The following is a 15655-nucleotide window of genomic DNA, read 5'->3' on the forward strand; positions in this document are numbered from 1 at the left end:
ATCTAAAATTCATTCCAGATACACAATATTACCATTTCTCTCAAACATTGTTCACAAATCAGTCTAAATGTGTGATAGTGAGCACTTCTGCTTTGCTGAGATAATCCATCCCACCTCACAGGTGTGCCACATCAAGATGCTGATCTGACATCATGATTAGTGCACAGGTGTGCCTTAGACTGTCCACAATAAAAGGCCACCCTGAAATGTGCATTTTTTTGCTTTATTGGGGGTCTGGGGACTCAGAACCAGTCAGTATCTGGTGTGACCACCATTTGCCTCATGCAGTGCAACACATCTTCTTCGCATAGAGTTTATCAGATTGTCAATTGTGGCCTGTGGAATGTTGGTCCACTCCTCTTCAATGGCTGTGCGAAGTTGCTGGATATTAGTGGGAACTGGTACACGCTGTCGTATACGCCGGTCAAGCACATCCCAAACATGCTCAATGGGTGACATGTCCGGTGAGTATGCTGGCCATGCAAGAACTGGGACATTTTCAGCTTCCAAGAATTGTGTACAGATCCTTGCAACATGGGGCCGTGCATTATCTTGCTGAAACATGAGGTGATGTTCATGGATGTATGGCACAACAATGGGCCTCAGGATCTCATCACGGTATCTCTGTGCATTCAAAATGCCATCAATAAAATGCACCTGTGTTCTTCGTCCATAACAGATGCCTGCCCATACCATAACCCCACCACCACCATGGGCCACTCGATCCACAACATTGACATCAGCAAAGCGCTCACGCACACGACGCCACACACGCTGTCTGCCATCTGCCCTGAACAATGTAAACCGAGATTCATCCGTGAAGAGAACACCTCTCCAACGTGCCAGACACCATCGAATGTGAGCATTTGCCCACTCAAGTCTGTTTACGGCGACGAGCTGGAGTCAGGTCAAGACCCCGATGAGGACGATGAGCATGCAGTTGAGCTTCCCTGAGACGGTTTCTGACAGTTTGTGCAGAAATTGTTTGGTTATGCAAACCAATTGTTTCAGCAGCTGTCAGACGAACTTGGAGGTGAACCTGCTGGATGTGGAGGTCCTGGGCTGGTGTGGTTACACGTGGTCTGCGGTTGTAAAGGCCGGTTAGATGTACTGCCATATTCTCTGAAACGCCTTTGGAGACGGCTTATAGTGGAGAAATGAACATTCAATGCACGAGCAACAGGTCTGGTTGACATTCCTGCTGTCAGCATGCCAATTGCACGCTCCCTCAATGCTTGTGGCATCTGTGGCATTTTGCTGTGAGACAAAACTGCACATTTCAGAGTAGCCTTTTATTGTGGGCAGTATAAGGTACACCTGTGCACTAATCATGATGTCAGATCAGCATCTTGATGTGGCACACCTGTGAGGTGGGATGGATTATCTCAGCGAAGCAGAAGTGCTCACTATCACACATTTAGACAGATTTGTGAACAATGTTTGAGAGAAATGGTAATATTGTGTATCTGGAATGAATTTTAGATCTTTAAGTCCATCTCATGAAAAATGGGAGCAAAAACAAAAGTGTTGCGTTTCTATTTTTGTTGAGTGTATATACATACATATATACATACATACTGTATATATACATATACTATATATATATGTATATATATATACACACTGAGTGTGTGTGAGAGCGTTTCAGTAGTGTGTGTAAGCGTTTCAGTAGTGGGTATGAGAGCATTTTAGTAGTGTGTGTGAGAGCGTTTCAGTAGTGTGTATGAGAGCGTTTCAGTAGTGTGTATCAGAGCGTTTCAGTAGTGTGTATGAGAGCATTTCAGTAGTGTGTGTGAGAGAGTTTTACTTGTATGTATGAGAGCATTTTAGTAGTGTGTGTGAGAGCGTTTCAGTAGTGTGTGTGTGAGAGCATTTCAGTAGTGTGTGAGCAAATACTTTTTCAGTTATTTATGTGAGAGTGTTTCAGTAGTGTATATGAGAGCATTTCACATGTGTGTGTGAGAGGTAATTCTGAATTATGTCCCTGACGGCCCCTCATAGACCATAGACCATTAAACACCAACGAAGAAGAAGAAGCTGGGTAAACACGGAAGTGCCGTCTACGCAACAGCGGTAGCCTTAGCAGTAGAAGCTATCAGGCAAGTGTTCTTTTAAATAAACTCCTGATGTACTTACAAACTTTCAAATGCCTCGTTTTGTGAGTACAGACCCTATGTGTACTACTGCAGAAGTTTGGTAACATTCCATGCATTATTAGTGGGGAAATTTACGACATATACACTATGTACCTACGCGCTATTACTAAACCATTCGGCTGATAGCCCTATCTGGACCAATGCTGACCATCGCTAAAAATGCTTCCGAGGGTGTGTGGCTGGATGTCATGGTGGAAATTACCTAGGGTGCATTCAACTCCGAACCATCACTTTAAATGACTTGAAACAAGCATAATTAAGAATCGCGATTCATAAGATTTAACGCATTTATATCAATTATTGGTGAAGCCAAAGTGATTCAGTCTATTCATTTATTTTAGCAGATCGATTTAATTGAATCGGTAGGACTGACAATCGATTCATCGATGCATCGCATGAATGGTTACACTACTACATCCCATGCATTTTTGTGTGTTCTTTTATATCCACTGCTGATGCTATGAAATATGCTATCACTTCCTGCAGACGTATCACTGAAGAACTCGTTAAAGTTGTTTTTACGTTTGGAGTCCTGCGCTTCACCCTCAAGACTTTCTATTTGGTGTTTTAATTTCTGTGTGCACAGGCCCTGCGTTCTCATGCCCTTTTATGGGGCTTGGCAGGGTGTTTACCTTTTTCTAATTAGGATCAACTGGCACACCCCGTCAATTTACAAGGGAAGTGGGAGTCATCATTATAAGAATGCAGTTGAAAACAATACTGCAATTTAAGAAGGCGTCATCCAAATCTGTGGCTCGACACAATCTGGTGTGTGCTTTGCTTTTCCAAATCTTATCCAATCCATTTAATCTACCACAGGTAACAGACTCCAATCAATGTATAGAAAAACATCTCAAAGATGCTCAAGAGAAATGCAAGGCACCTGAGCTAAATTTCAGTGTCACGGCAAAGGTTTTCGTTTGAATGCATTTACAAAATATTCTACAATCCTTTTTTCATATTGTCATTATTGGTTATTGAGTGTAGAATTTAAACCATTTTATAACAAATATGAAAAAAAGGGAAGAAGGGGCCTGAGTACATTTTGAATGCATTGTACACAGTTTAGAGGATTTTTGCATACTGATTTGTGTATGCTCCTTCAACCATCAGGCATTTCCGACACCTCACACACTCCCAACCTCACAGTTCACATCTGATCTGTGAACAGTAGGCTGACTACCATGATGAAACAAATCCTGGTTTCTCTGTGTCTACTGGGAACTTCTCTACATGCCCTGGCTCAATTCGCTCTCCCAGCCTCAGAGTTTCAGCTGGAAGGAGATTATATGTTAGGTGGACTTTTTGATATTCACCACGACAGTGAACCTGCTTATCAGGACAGACCAGAAGCCATCGACTGCTCCAGGTGAGTCCAACAATAAAGCTTAAAGGATAGCTTCTGAATTTAAAAATAATGAATGCCTGGTATAACAGATGACAGATTACAAAGTATCAAGTCTGCATTATTGACCCTGGGCCCTAAATATTAAACTAATTATCACATTCTCTCGTTTTTACTTCCTCTGTCCACAGTAAACCCTTAATTCTATCAAGTTACCGGAGGTTTCAGGTGATGAGATTCTCTGTGGAGGAGATCAATAACTCGACCAACCTCCTGCCCAATGTATCTCTTGGCTATGAGATGTTTGATCACTGCTCAGATACACTAAACTTTCCAGGCATTTTGAAGCTCCTCTCAGTGAATGGCTTGATCCATCCTTGGGCTGAACCAAACAAGGATTGGTCCAAAGTGGTAGCGATAGTCGGCCCTTATACAAGCACTCAGGCCCTGACTGTAGCCCCACTGTTCATGGTGGATCTCATTCCTATGGTAAATGGTAATCAAGTATAAACAGTTTTGGATATATTAATTAAAGAAATTACAACAGCTTCAAATTGCAATAATGTGTGACTAAAATAATGTCAATGTCATTATTTTCTCTTAACAGGTCAGTTACGGAGCTGCTAGTTCGGTCTTCTCAAGAAAACTGCAATTTCCCTCTTTTCTACGAACAGTTCACTCCAATAAAGACGTCATAGAAGTGATTGTTAACATCGTGCAGCACTTCAACTGGCGCTGGGTCGCTTTCCTTAACATTGATGATGCTTATGGCAGAGATGGTCAGGAGTTGTTCATAAAAAGGATTAAGGATACAGAAATCTGCCTGGCGTACACTAAAGGTCTCAATCAATTTACAGATCACTACCAAATATTCAAACAGATAGAGGAACAGAGGATAGGCATCATTATTGTTTTTGCTCCGGAATGGACTGCTGAAGCTCTCATTGAGGCCGCAATACAAAAAAATGTCACAGACAAGGTGTGGATAGCGGGCGACGCGTGGTCCTTAAACAAGAAGCTCCCCAAGACTGAAGGAATCAAAAATATCGGAACTGTACTTGGGGTCTCCGAGCCAGCAGTCACAATACCTGGCTTCAGCGATTTTATCTCTTCTTCCAAAAGCCAGACTCATTGTGACAATGCAGAACAAAATCTATTTTGTAATCAGGTTTGCAACTGCAGCAGCCTGAGTGCAGACGAGGTCATCGCCGCAGACCCATCTTTTAATGTTCCTGTTTATACTGCGGTCTATGCCATCGCTCATGCCTTACACAATGCCTTACAATGTGAATCTGGCACATGTGATGGAAAAATGACAGTATATCCATACATGGTAAGTATTACAAATAATAAGAGAATTTCATTTCTTCTAACCATCCGGATTCTTGGACGAGCTGATTTGAAAGTGACCGATGATAACACCATAGCTGGTTTTCTTATTGAATATTACAGATGTAAATATCTTTAGTCGTTGAATGTTCAGAACTCAATTGAAATGTGTTTTTATCCGTCAATTATTATAGATCCTAAATCTGCAAACTGTTGATGGCTTTCAGTAGGATATTGTTATACTGTTCCAGTCTCAGTGAGATCTTGCAGTAATTGAATTTGAATTTGCTGTGAACTACCAGCACAGTGTGCAAATGTTTCATCTGATTTCTGGTTTGAATATTTAGTGGGTTGATCCTGCACCTGCATTTTCTCTACTCTGATTACCTTGTAAACATTGCCTCGGTATCAGAAACTCAGAAGAGACAATAAAATAAATCACTTCCTCTAAAGGGGGGCATCACACTGCAGTCCCACTCTACAGGGATATTTCTAAAAAAAAAATTAATGACCCCTTCATAATGTTCATTGGGAACACATGCAAGTAATCTGAACTTTGTGTTCCCACATCAGCTTCTCGCAGCGCTGAAGAAGACAAACTTCACAATTTTAAATCAAAGTTTTCGGTTCGATGAGAACGGTGACCCCAGATACGGATCCTATTCTATCGTTTTTTGGAACCACAGTGGTGATGCAGAGGAGATCGGCTCTTATCATTTCCACTCATCACTCCCTTTCTTCATCAACGACAGCAAAATTCAGTGGTACACAAAGGGAGACGTAAGTTGTTTTTCTCCCCAAGTATCAATACACTGTTCATTTAAAATGTGTGTTGTTTATCCTACTATTATTGTATTTTGTCTTTTAAATCTGCTACTTGTAGTCTAGTTTTTGTTATAAAAGGACCGGTCCAGTTCCGCTCACGCCATGAGTTTGAAGTGAGATCTCACCACTGATCTGTAATAGGTCTGTAGCGTTGGTGGGTCCCGTCCCCTATATCAATTTTGTGTCTATTTGTTGTTATTATTAATTATGAATTAATTCATTATTATTTCAAGCTTCTTTATTGATCAAGTGCACAGATGAGATGCAACATAAAACATGATAACAAAAACATAGCATTGGCATTATAGATCGGCCATCGGCCACCCTGCTCTCTAAATATCGGCACCGGCCATTTAAAAACCCATACGTTCGACCACTATCTGCTACTAATGCTTTTGTTATTTGCACTATCCCCTTTTGCTGCTGTAAGGCTGTACATTTCCTCACTGTGGGACTAATAAATGATTATCTTATCTTTGTATGAATGCACATAGTCTCTATAGGCTTAAATATCAACACTTCTGCATCATTTGCCTCCACCCCTTATGATGCTCTCTTGCATTTACTTGTCTGCTATATAATTGTCTTGTACAGGCGCCGACTTCACTGTGTTCCCCAGAATGTCCTGTAGGATTTGCAAAAAAGTATGATGGAATCCACAAATGCTGCTTCGATTGTGAAATCTGTCCGAATGGAACGTACATCAACAGCACAGGTGAATAAATGGACAGTGGTTGGCTAACTGGCTTTCAGCAGAGTAGGGTGTGGTAACTACCAAACATGTTGCAATTAGAGAACAATCATGTCAAAAACAGATTACACCAACAGGCTCCCCGGGTCAGTTTTTAATTCAGGGAATACTTCACGGTATCATAGTGAGGTAGCTACACAAGCAACTCATGCTCCATTCATGTTGTGTGCAGTTTAGGTCTTCATTCGGATAAACTGACGAGGTTGTGATGATAATAAATATTCTTTATAGTTCTAATTCTAACTCCTTGATCAGAATATAGTGGCTTTTACCACTTCACATAATAGAAGGGCCACCGCAATAAAAAGTGTTCTTTGTTTAGATTATCAAACAGATTTTTTCAAAATAAGGTCCTATGGGTGTGTCAGGTTAACGAGTGACTGTCAACTGGTGACTAAAATACAGATGAATAAACACAAATGAGCATGCATTTAAAATTGAGTCAAGGCATTTATGAGGACACCTAAGAGGACACTGTCCTCTTCAAGTATCCAACAGATGCCGTCACTTCAAGCAACCATGGACGCATGGACTGGATAGTTAGATCATTCTGAACACTGCACATTCCAAAACTATCACAATAAATGATTTATAATGCTACAATTACCTTTTGGGTATATCACTACTGTAGGCTACAATTTGACATGTAAAAGCTAATTTTAGGAGAACACACGCTATCACAGATTAAACGTCTAACGCTGCTTGCTAAAGTGTTTGATCTCTTTATCCACAGAGGATGTCAAAAGTGAACTTTAACATTATTGACAAATTGTGTGTCTCACGCAAAACAGAGGATCCGTACAAGTGCACCGACTGTAAGGACGGAGAGTGGTCTGCAGTAGGAAGTACATCGTGCAGACTGCGGGTGGTGGAGTACATCCCCTTCACAGACGTCGGGGCTATACTGATCATGGTCGGGGCCTGGGCCTTGGTGGGCCTCACACTAGCCATGTCTGTTCTCTTCGCCATCAACTACAACACACCTGTCGTCAGATCTGCCGGGGGACCGATGTGCTTCCTGATTTTAGGCTGCCTCAGTCTGTGTAGTCTTAGCGTGTTCTTTTACTTTGGTAAGCCAACCATTTCCTTTTGCATCTTAAGGTTCTTGCCATTTCTCTTGTTCTACACCGTCTGTCTCGCATGTTTTGTTGTGCGCTCTTTTCAAATCGTTTGCATTTTCAAAATAGCTGCCAAGTTCCCCAAACTCCACAGCTGGTGGATGAAATATCATGGACAATGGCTGGTCATCACTGTGGCCTTTGTTACTCAGGCACTCTTACTTCTTATTGGCTATACGTATTCCCCTCCCAAGCCCTACAATGATACACTTCTGTACCCAGACAAGATCATACTTGATTGTGACAATAATCTCAAAGCATCCTCTGGTTCTGTTGCTTTCCTTGTATCTCTTTGCTCCCTTTGCTTTGTTTTCTCCTACATGGGAAAAGACCTCCCAAAAAATTACAATGAAGCCAAAGCAATAACCTTCTGCCTGCTCCTGCTGATCCTCACCTGGATCATCTTTGCCACTGAAAACATACTTTACCAGGGCAAGGACATCCAAATACTTAATGCTCTGGCAGTACTCTCCAGTCTCTACTCCTTTCTGTTGTGGTATTTCCTCCCAAAATGCTACATTATCATTTTTCAATCATACAAAAACACGCACGAGTACTTCCAAGGTCTCATTCAGAATTATACCAGAACAATCAGCCAGTAGCAGCTTCAAGTTATTATTAGCATCACTAATGAATCAATTCAATTACAATAATTTGTCTTTTTACAGTAGATGGTCAACCTAATAGTTTAAATCTGTTTTGTTGCACCCTTATCAGGTTGATTGGCCATTTGGTCATTACTCAGGGATGCAAGAATCGTGAAATAAGCTATAAAAAGAAAAGTTAATTAACCCTTTAAAAAGAGGCATTCATAGAGCTAACATGCTCGTGGTAGAGGGCTACAAGCATCACTCACTTTATTTTATAGAGTGCAGAAAATGAGCTCTGTGGCAAACAAGTTCATGATACCTAAACGCTTTGTTCACCAAGATAATCATCAAAAATTAACACCACCACTTTGGGGATTTTTGAAGCATAAATACAATCGCCAGAAGTAAAAATTTAACACCAGACTAAACGATTTACACCACAATGGCATGACTTCACATCAGTAAGCTAAAGGCATGAAGACATTCAGTGATCTCATTTAGCCACTTGTTAGCAGTCCTCTTTTTTAAGACATGTAAGGCTTCAGAATCCATGAGTGAGGTGTTTACTAATGTATTTGATGTCATAGAACAACACATTAAAACCTCTTAAGCTTGTGTTAACTGCAGACCTTATATCAGGCATCTCAACAAAAACCCATCGACTTTAACATGAGGCAACCAGAAATGTAAAAATGCTAACTTGTTTCCATGTTTTAGGACTAATACCCACAGCTCTCTATGACTCATGCTGATGTTCAGCAGGTATCATGTTAACCATGGTCATTGTTAACATTTGCTAAGTAGTTCCAAACGCAAGTTCAACTGAGGCTGATATGAATGTCATTATAGTAAGTATTGTGTTTTTATTGATCTCCTACATACTCTCACTGTGGAACATCTGGGGGAGAATATAGAAAGTAATATAGTTTAAAAGCAAAATATCCCACCTGACAATATTCTCTTAAATGAGACTTTATGTTCTTGATGTTGATCTTGTTGTGTTTGATCTGAGCTGCCATGCAATTTCTATGAAAAGCCCCTTAGAGCTGAGTGAGCAGTGGCCGGTTTCTTTTTTTCTTCAATTTAAAAGCTGGGGATATACATTTTGGTTGTTTTGCATGCCATCCTGTGGCATGTTGACCAACTTCACGAATAATTTCTTCCCGCATGTAAGACAAACATGCCTCCTGGCCACAGGAAAATTGTTGCCGCTGCCAGGTGTGTTTTGGGTGTAGGAAAGCCAACAGAGAGTTTCTGTTCAGGGGAAGTATTAAACAGTCAAGCATAAAGCATTACACAGTAAGACACATTTACAAACACATTTACAGTAAATCAATTTACTGAAATACTTCAGCTGAGTACAATTGGGAATCTTGTTTCCAATATAGGATTAGGAATTGTTCCTGACAACAGACTGAATACTCAAGTATCTAATTAATTAATAAAACAGGTACGACAGAACACCGGTCAGAAAAAGACAAAGGCAGCAAATGAAACAAAACATGACACATGGGAAGAGTGAACAAAATCAAACAGGAAACACCAATCATGAATGAATAACATGAGACAAGGAAAAACATAAACAGAAGACCCCAAAGCCAGAAGACCAAAGTTCTGATCACCTTCTTAAAGATGTGACACAGTCCGGTCTGTGATCCCCTTCTTAAAGATGTGACACAGTCCGGTCTGTGATCACCTTCTTAAGGATGTGACACAGTCCGGTCTGTGATCCCCTTCTTAAGGATGTGACACAGTCCGGTCTGTGATCCCCTTCTTAAAGATGTGACACAGTCCGGTCTGTGCCAGACTGACACGTAGATTAAAATGAGAGCGTATCTGAAGCCTGAGACATAAGAGTGAAAACCGCATTTGATACGCTCTCAGTCTAGAGAGGGGACAGTTTTGGTTTGTATTCATTGAATCAAATGTGACGCAGAGGTCATGGCAGACACACTTGAGCCATGTCCTCTACTGAGTGCACTTTTCTTGTTAGATTGTGTGTTACATTCAGTAATTATGCACATTAAGTTGATTCTGTTAAGAGAAGCCCTGCACTGGTTTGGAAATGTACATGTAGTGCAGTTATTTAATAGTAAACATGATTCAATAAAAAGAACAAATTAAAAATGGAATGTCTGCGATTTCTGTTCTGTTCAAGTTTTTGGAGGCTGCTTTGCCACCACAGTGTTAACAGTGTTAAGCCTTTGACTTTGTGAGTCTGTGTGTGAGTCAGGTGTGGAGTGTGTAGAGATCAAAGGCAGAGAAGATATTTCAGTTTCTTATAAACAAGTGTTATTCTGGTTTTATAAATGTGTACTGGGCAGTTGCACCAAAACTGTAAAAGCAGTGTAACATGAAATGGGATGGTGACCATTGTTGGGACCTCACCATTAGGACTACACAATGCGGCCTACAAAAGCCTTCACATGCGGTCAGGACAAAGGAACAAAGGAGATAAAAAAACTACAACTGCCATTTTGGTTTCACCTCGCACCTAGGTGCGAAGTGCAACGTCATACAACTGGTGCCCTATTGGCTGAAAACCACAGGTACCCCAGGGGGTCCCCGGGAGCAGCCGTGAGCTATATAAACCGGCGCCACCTTAAGAACACCCTCTTCCATCGCAACACCACGTTGCAACAGGAGGCGACTCCTCCACCGCAGCACACCGCTGCAACAGGAGGCCAACTTATAACGTCTGCAGCGTTTCCTTTGTCCTAGGCCACAGTCTTCTCCCCGATCTCGCTGGATGAGCGACAGACGGTTTTTCCCCGTTTTCCGCGACTCGCCCCTTTTTCTTTTACTCGTTTTTGGATCCTGAGAGATCGCCACGACCGCGCGATTATCTTTGTTTTTGCCTGCAGAAGAGGAACAAAACCGGTTCCTGCATTCCAGCTACCAGCTCCTGTCTGAAGTCAGCTGACCAAATCGCCAAGCCGCGATTGTTGCCCGCGGAAGGAAGAAACACGAACTGTTTTCTTTATTCGAGCTTGATCAACGAGAGGAAAAACGCCCTGCTCTCGTCTGGACTTAGCCGACTCATCACGTCCCCCGCTGACGCCGGGGACTCACGAACTACCGCCACCGCCCGCCATCGCCGGGACAGACTCGCAGCCTACGCAACGACACCAGTAAGAGGCTATCAGTCTGGGCAGAGACATAAGTTTGATAGTGTAGGATATGCTTGTAATTCTTGTTAACGTGTTTTAAGTTTTGATCACGGACCGCCGTGTTATGCCCAGCTCGCTCAAGAGCATAACCAAGGAGGGAGGACCACACAACGACCAGGTCAATTAACCATAAATTTATTAACGGAACACAAGTTTTAAGTGTAAGTCAGTAATCTGTAGCGTGGTGAGAGGTGCTGGATGTGTGTGTGCAATCATAAGGTAACAAAAGGCTAACAGAACATAATCAACCAAAACAACGCTGAGGTGCCTGGGTGGCACCAGCCATCCAAGAGGGAGGAAGAGGCCACCATCTTGGAAAGACCTCCTCTTTATAGACACAGCCACAGGTGGAGTTGATCCCTCTGACGAGGTAGGAGGGACACAGGCAGAGAACCTATGGAGGGGAGATGAGACAGAGAGACACAGCAGCAACACAACATGGCCGAGGGCCATAACACCCCCCCCCATAAAACACAAGACCCCACTAATAAGGTCTTGTGTAGAATCAACAGGGCGCACGGGAAAGCGCGTCAGCCAGAACATTATCTTTACCCTTGATGTGACATACATTCAATGTATAAGGCTGCAAAAACAGCAGCCACCTCATGAGCCTACTATTGGCATTATACATGCTGTTCAAAAACGTCAAGGGATTATGGTCCGTGTAAACAGTTACAGGCAAAGACGGCCCAACATACACTTCAAAAAATTTCAAGGACCAAATCAAGGCTAGAGTCTCCTTTTCAATGACTGAATAATTCAGCTGATGACGATTAAACTTACGTGAAAAATAGCACACAGGGTGGTCAACTCCCCCCTCCCCTTCTTGCAGGAGCACGGCCCCAGCACCAACGTTGCTCGCATCCACCTGGATTTTGAACGGTTTGTGGAAGACTGGAGCAGACAGGACAGGAGCAGAGCATATCAAACTTTTTACACACTCAAATGCAGCATGACAGTTGGAGGACCAGTCGAAAGGTGTGTTTTTCTTAAGTAGGCTGGTCAACGGAGCCACCACAGTAGAAAAGTTGGGACAAAAACTGCGGTAAAACCCCACCAACCCAAGGAACCGCATCAGGTCCTTCTTGGACGCTGGCACTGGATAATTGAGGATGGCCTCCACCTTAGCCTGCACTGGCCGAACCTCACCCTGACCAACCACCTTACCCAGATAGGTTACTGTCGCCTTAGCGAACTCGCATTTTGCTAAATTAACCGTCAAATTAGCCTGGGCTAACCGGTCAAGCACTGCACCCAAACGCTGAACATGGGATTCCCACGTCTCACTGAAAACAACAACGTCATCCAAATAAGCTGAACACCCTGCCAACCCTGCTAACACCCTGTTCATGAGACGCTGAAAGGTCGCAGGGGCATTTCGAAGACCAAATGGCATCACAGAATAAGAAAACAAGCCCCAAGGGGTAATAAATGATGAAATTTCCTTGGCCCTGGCTGACAATGGCACCTGCCAATAACCTTTCAAAAGGTCCAGTTTAGTCACAAATTCTGCCCCACCCACTTGATCAATGCAGTCCTCAATGCGAGGGAGGGGATAACAGTCAGGTTTGGTGACTGCATTGACCCGTCTGAAATCTGTGCAAAACCTGTCTGACCCATCCGCCTTATCTACCAACAGACATGGAGAGGACCAGCCTGAGCATGATGGCTCTGCTAACCCGTTTTGCAGCAAATACTCAACCTCCTTCTCCATACGCCCACGCTTTTCCACCGGGAGCCTGTAAGCACGCTGCCTCACAGGCGGAGCATCTCCCACCTCTATATCGTGCTCGATCATGTTCGTGCGTGATGGTACATCTGAAAAAAGAGACACATGAGACAGAAGCAATTTCACCAGATCGTCCTGCTGGGTATCTGACAGATAACTAACTTGACTGGGAAGACAGTTCAAATACTCAGAGTTCTTAAGTTTCCCAGTCAGAATGGGCTCAGAGGGAATGTCAAAATCATCTGAAGGCCCAGCACCAACTGCAGCCACAGACTTAACGCCATCACCCACAGGAAGCGTGTCACCGCCCTTAACAGCAGAGGAGGTCAAAAAAGATTTCAACAAGTTCACATGACACCATTGCACTGTCTTCCTCCTGTCAGGTGTGACAATCAAATAGTCCCTGTCAGACATCCTGCTCTTCACGGTGTAGGGCCCACTAAATCTGGCCTGAAACGGTGAACCAACCACAGGTAACAAAGCCAGAACCTGGTCCCCTGGCTCAAACAGCCGGCCCTCAGCCTTTTGGTCAAAATCTTCTTTCATTTTCTTTTGAGCTCCACCAAGATTCTTATGAGCAGTAGCACAAGCAATGTGCAATCGACGACGAAAATCATTCACATAATCCAAAACATTTTCAGGTGGCTCATTAAGTTTCAAATCAACCCCCAGAACCGCTAATGGGCCCCGGACAGAGTGTCCGAACACAAGTTCATTTGGACTGAAACCAGTACTAGTCTGTGACACCTCCCTAATTGCCAACAACAACCATGGCAGGCCTTCTTCCCAATCCTGCGAGAGCTCAGTACAGTAGGAACGTAACATAGATTTCAACGTTTGATGGAAACGTTCCAAAACACCCTGAGACTCTGGATGACAGGCACTAGACACATGATGTTCAACCCTCAGCTGTTTTAACACCTGGGAAAAAGTCCGGGACATAAAATTACTGCCCTGGTCTGTCTGCACTACCTTAGGAACACCAAAAGTTGAAATAAAAGCAGTCAGAGCTTTCAGAACTGGCTTAGTCTTTATAGAACGTAGTGGAAAAGCAGCAGGATAACGTGTACTCTTACACATTATTGTCAACAGGTACTGGTTACCCACCTTACTTTTTGGAAGCGGGCCCACGCAGTCAAGCAACAGATATTCGAAAGGTTTTTCCACCACAGGAATTGGGTACAGGGGAGCTGGCTTCAGCTTCTGGTTGGGCTTTCCTGTTAACTGACATGTCTTACAGGTTTTACAATATTCAGCAACATCCCTTTTCAACCGAGGCCAGAAAAAATGGCGGAGCACTTTGTCATAGGTTTTCTTCACACCAAGATGGCCTGCCACACCATCATGTGAAGTGCTCAACACCACCTCTCTGAACCGGGAAGGAACCACAACCTGAACCACACTATCCACCTGCACCCCACTTACCACGCGAGCCCACTTCCTCAACAGTAAGCCATCACTGAGAAAATAACCACCAGAGGCCCCCTTGACTTCACTCTCTGGACCAACCATCGCAAACGCAGGACCCAGCGTAGGATCCACAGCCTGTTCCTTGACACACTCCTCCCTAGAAAACACAGGCAAAGGCATGGAAAAGAACTTGCACAACTCCTGTCTCTCAGAAAGACCTGCCTGAGAAGACTGGGCCTGTTCAGAAAGCTCCAGCTGTTCTGCCAGAGCCTTACTCCTAGCCCGGGTCACAACACAAGAGGACAACACTGTAGGGCCCCCTTCAGCACCTCCTTCAGGCTCTTTAGGCACCTGCAAGACTGAACTCACATACACACAGGGTGGACCATCCTTCCAGACCTTTGACCCTGCCAAATCATTGCCCAAGATGACATCAACCCCCTGAATTGGCAGCTGGGGACGGACGGCCATGTCGACTTCACCACACACCAACTCAGAGTCAAGGTGGAACTGATGCACAGGCACCAAGAGTGTAACCATTCCAACACCCAGTACAGGGGCGTTCCCACCAGTAGCTGTACGGGCTGAAAATGGCAGAACACTACTCAAAATGAGACTCTGACTAGCTCCGGAGTCCCGCAGAATCTTAACAGGTACCTTCCCCTGTCCACCTAAAGACACAAGACCATCGGAAATGAAAGGTGCATACAACTCACCCACATGTTTAGACAACACAGTCCCTGGTGGACGAACAGACTCCTCAGCATGACGCACAGAGGTCACCAGGCCAGCTGGTTTCACATACACACTGGCAACTGCTGATTTCTGACCTGTTTTACTAAGTGGACACTCCCCTTTCCAGTGTCCCCTGTTCCTACAGACATGACACGTCCTGCTGGGATCGAACTTCCCATCTGTTCCTGGAACATGTCTGACAGCAGCCTGAGAAACCTCATGAACCATCACAGGCCTGTCAGGCCTAGGCCTAAAACTCTCCCTCCGTTGTCCCTCTCTATAGCCCTGGCCACCATTTGAGCCACTGCCATGTGTTAAAACATATTCATCAGCCAACACTGCCGCTGCGGCTGCTGTTTTAACTTTCTTTTCAGTTACATAAGTGGCCAGCTGGGCAGGCAACGACATCTTGAACTGTTCTAACACAACCAAGTCACATAAATCATCAAACGACTCTACACTGGACGCCGAGCACCACCGACTGAAATGAGTTGAAA

At 43.7% G+C, this 15655-nt stretch overlaps 1 protein-coding gene across 1 annotated transcript; it reads left to right on the forward strand.

The window, feature by feature from the left end:
- Positions 1-3340: 3340 nt before the first annotated feature.
- On the forward strand, positions 3341-8126 carry LOC311017772 (taste receptor type 1 member 1-like; the record flags this gene model as incomplete). Its single annotated transcript, XM_084016348.1, has 6 exons — positions 3341-3525; positions 3693-3990; positions 4109-4834; positions 5404-5610; positions 6250-6370; positions 7198-8126. 6 exons carry the CDS (start codon positions 3341-3343, stop codon positions 8124-8126), a joined length of 2466 nt encoding a protein of 821 aa, XP_083872474.1.
- Positions 8127-15655: the final 7529 nt, after the last annotated feature.

This window comes from Eutrigla gurnardus (assembly GCF_963514095.1).
Source record: "Eutrigla gurnardus genome assembly, chromosome: 8".
Classification (NCBI taxonomy): Eukaryota; Metazoa; Chordata; class Actinopteri; order Perciformes; family Triglidae; genus Eutrigla; species Eutrigla gurnardus.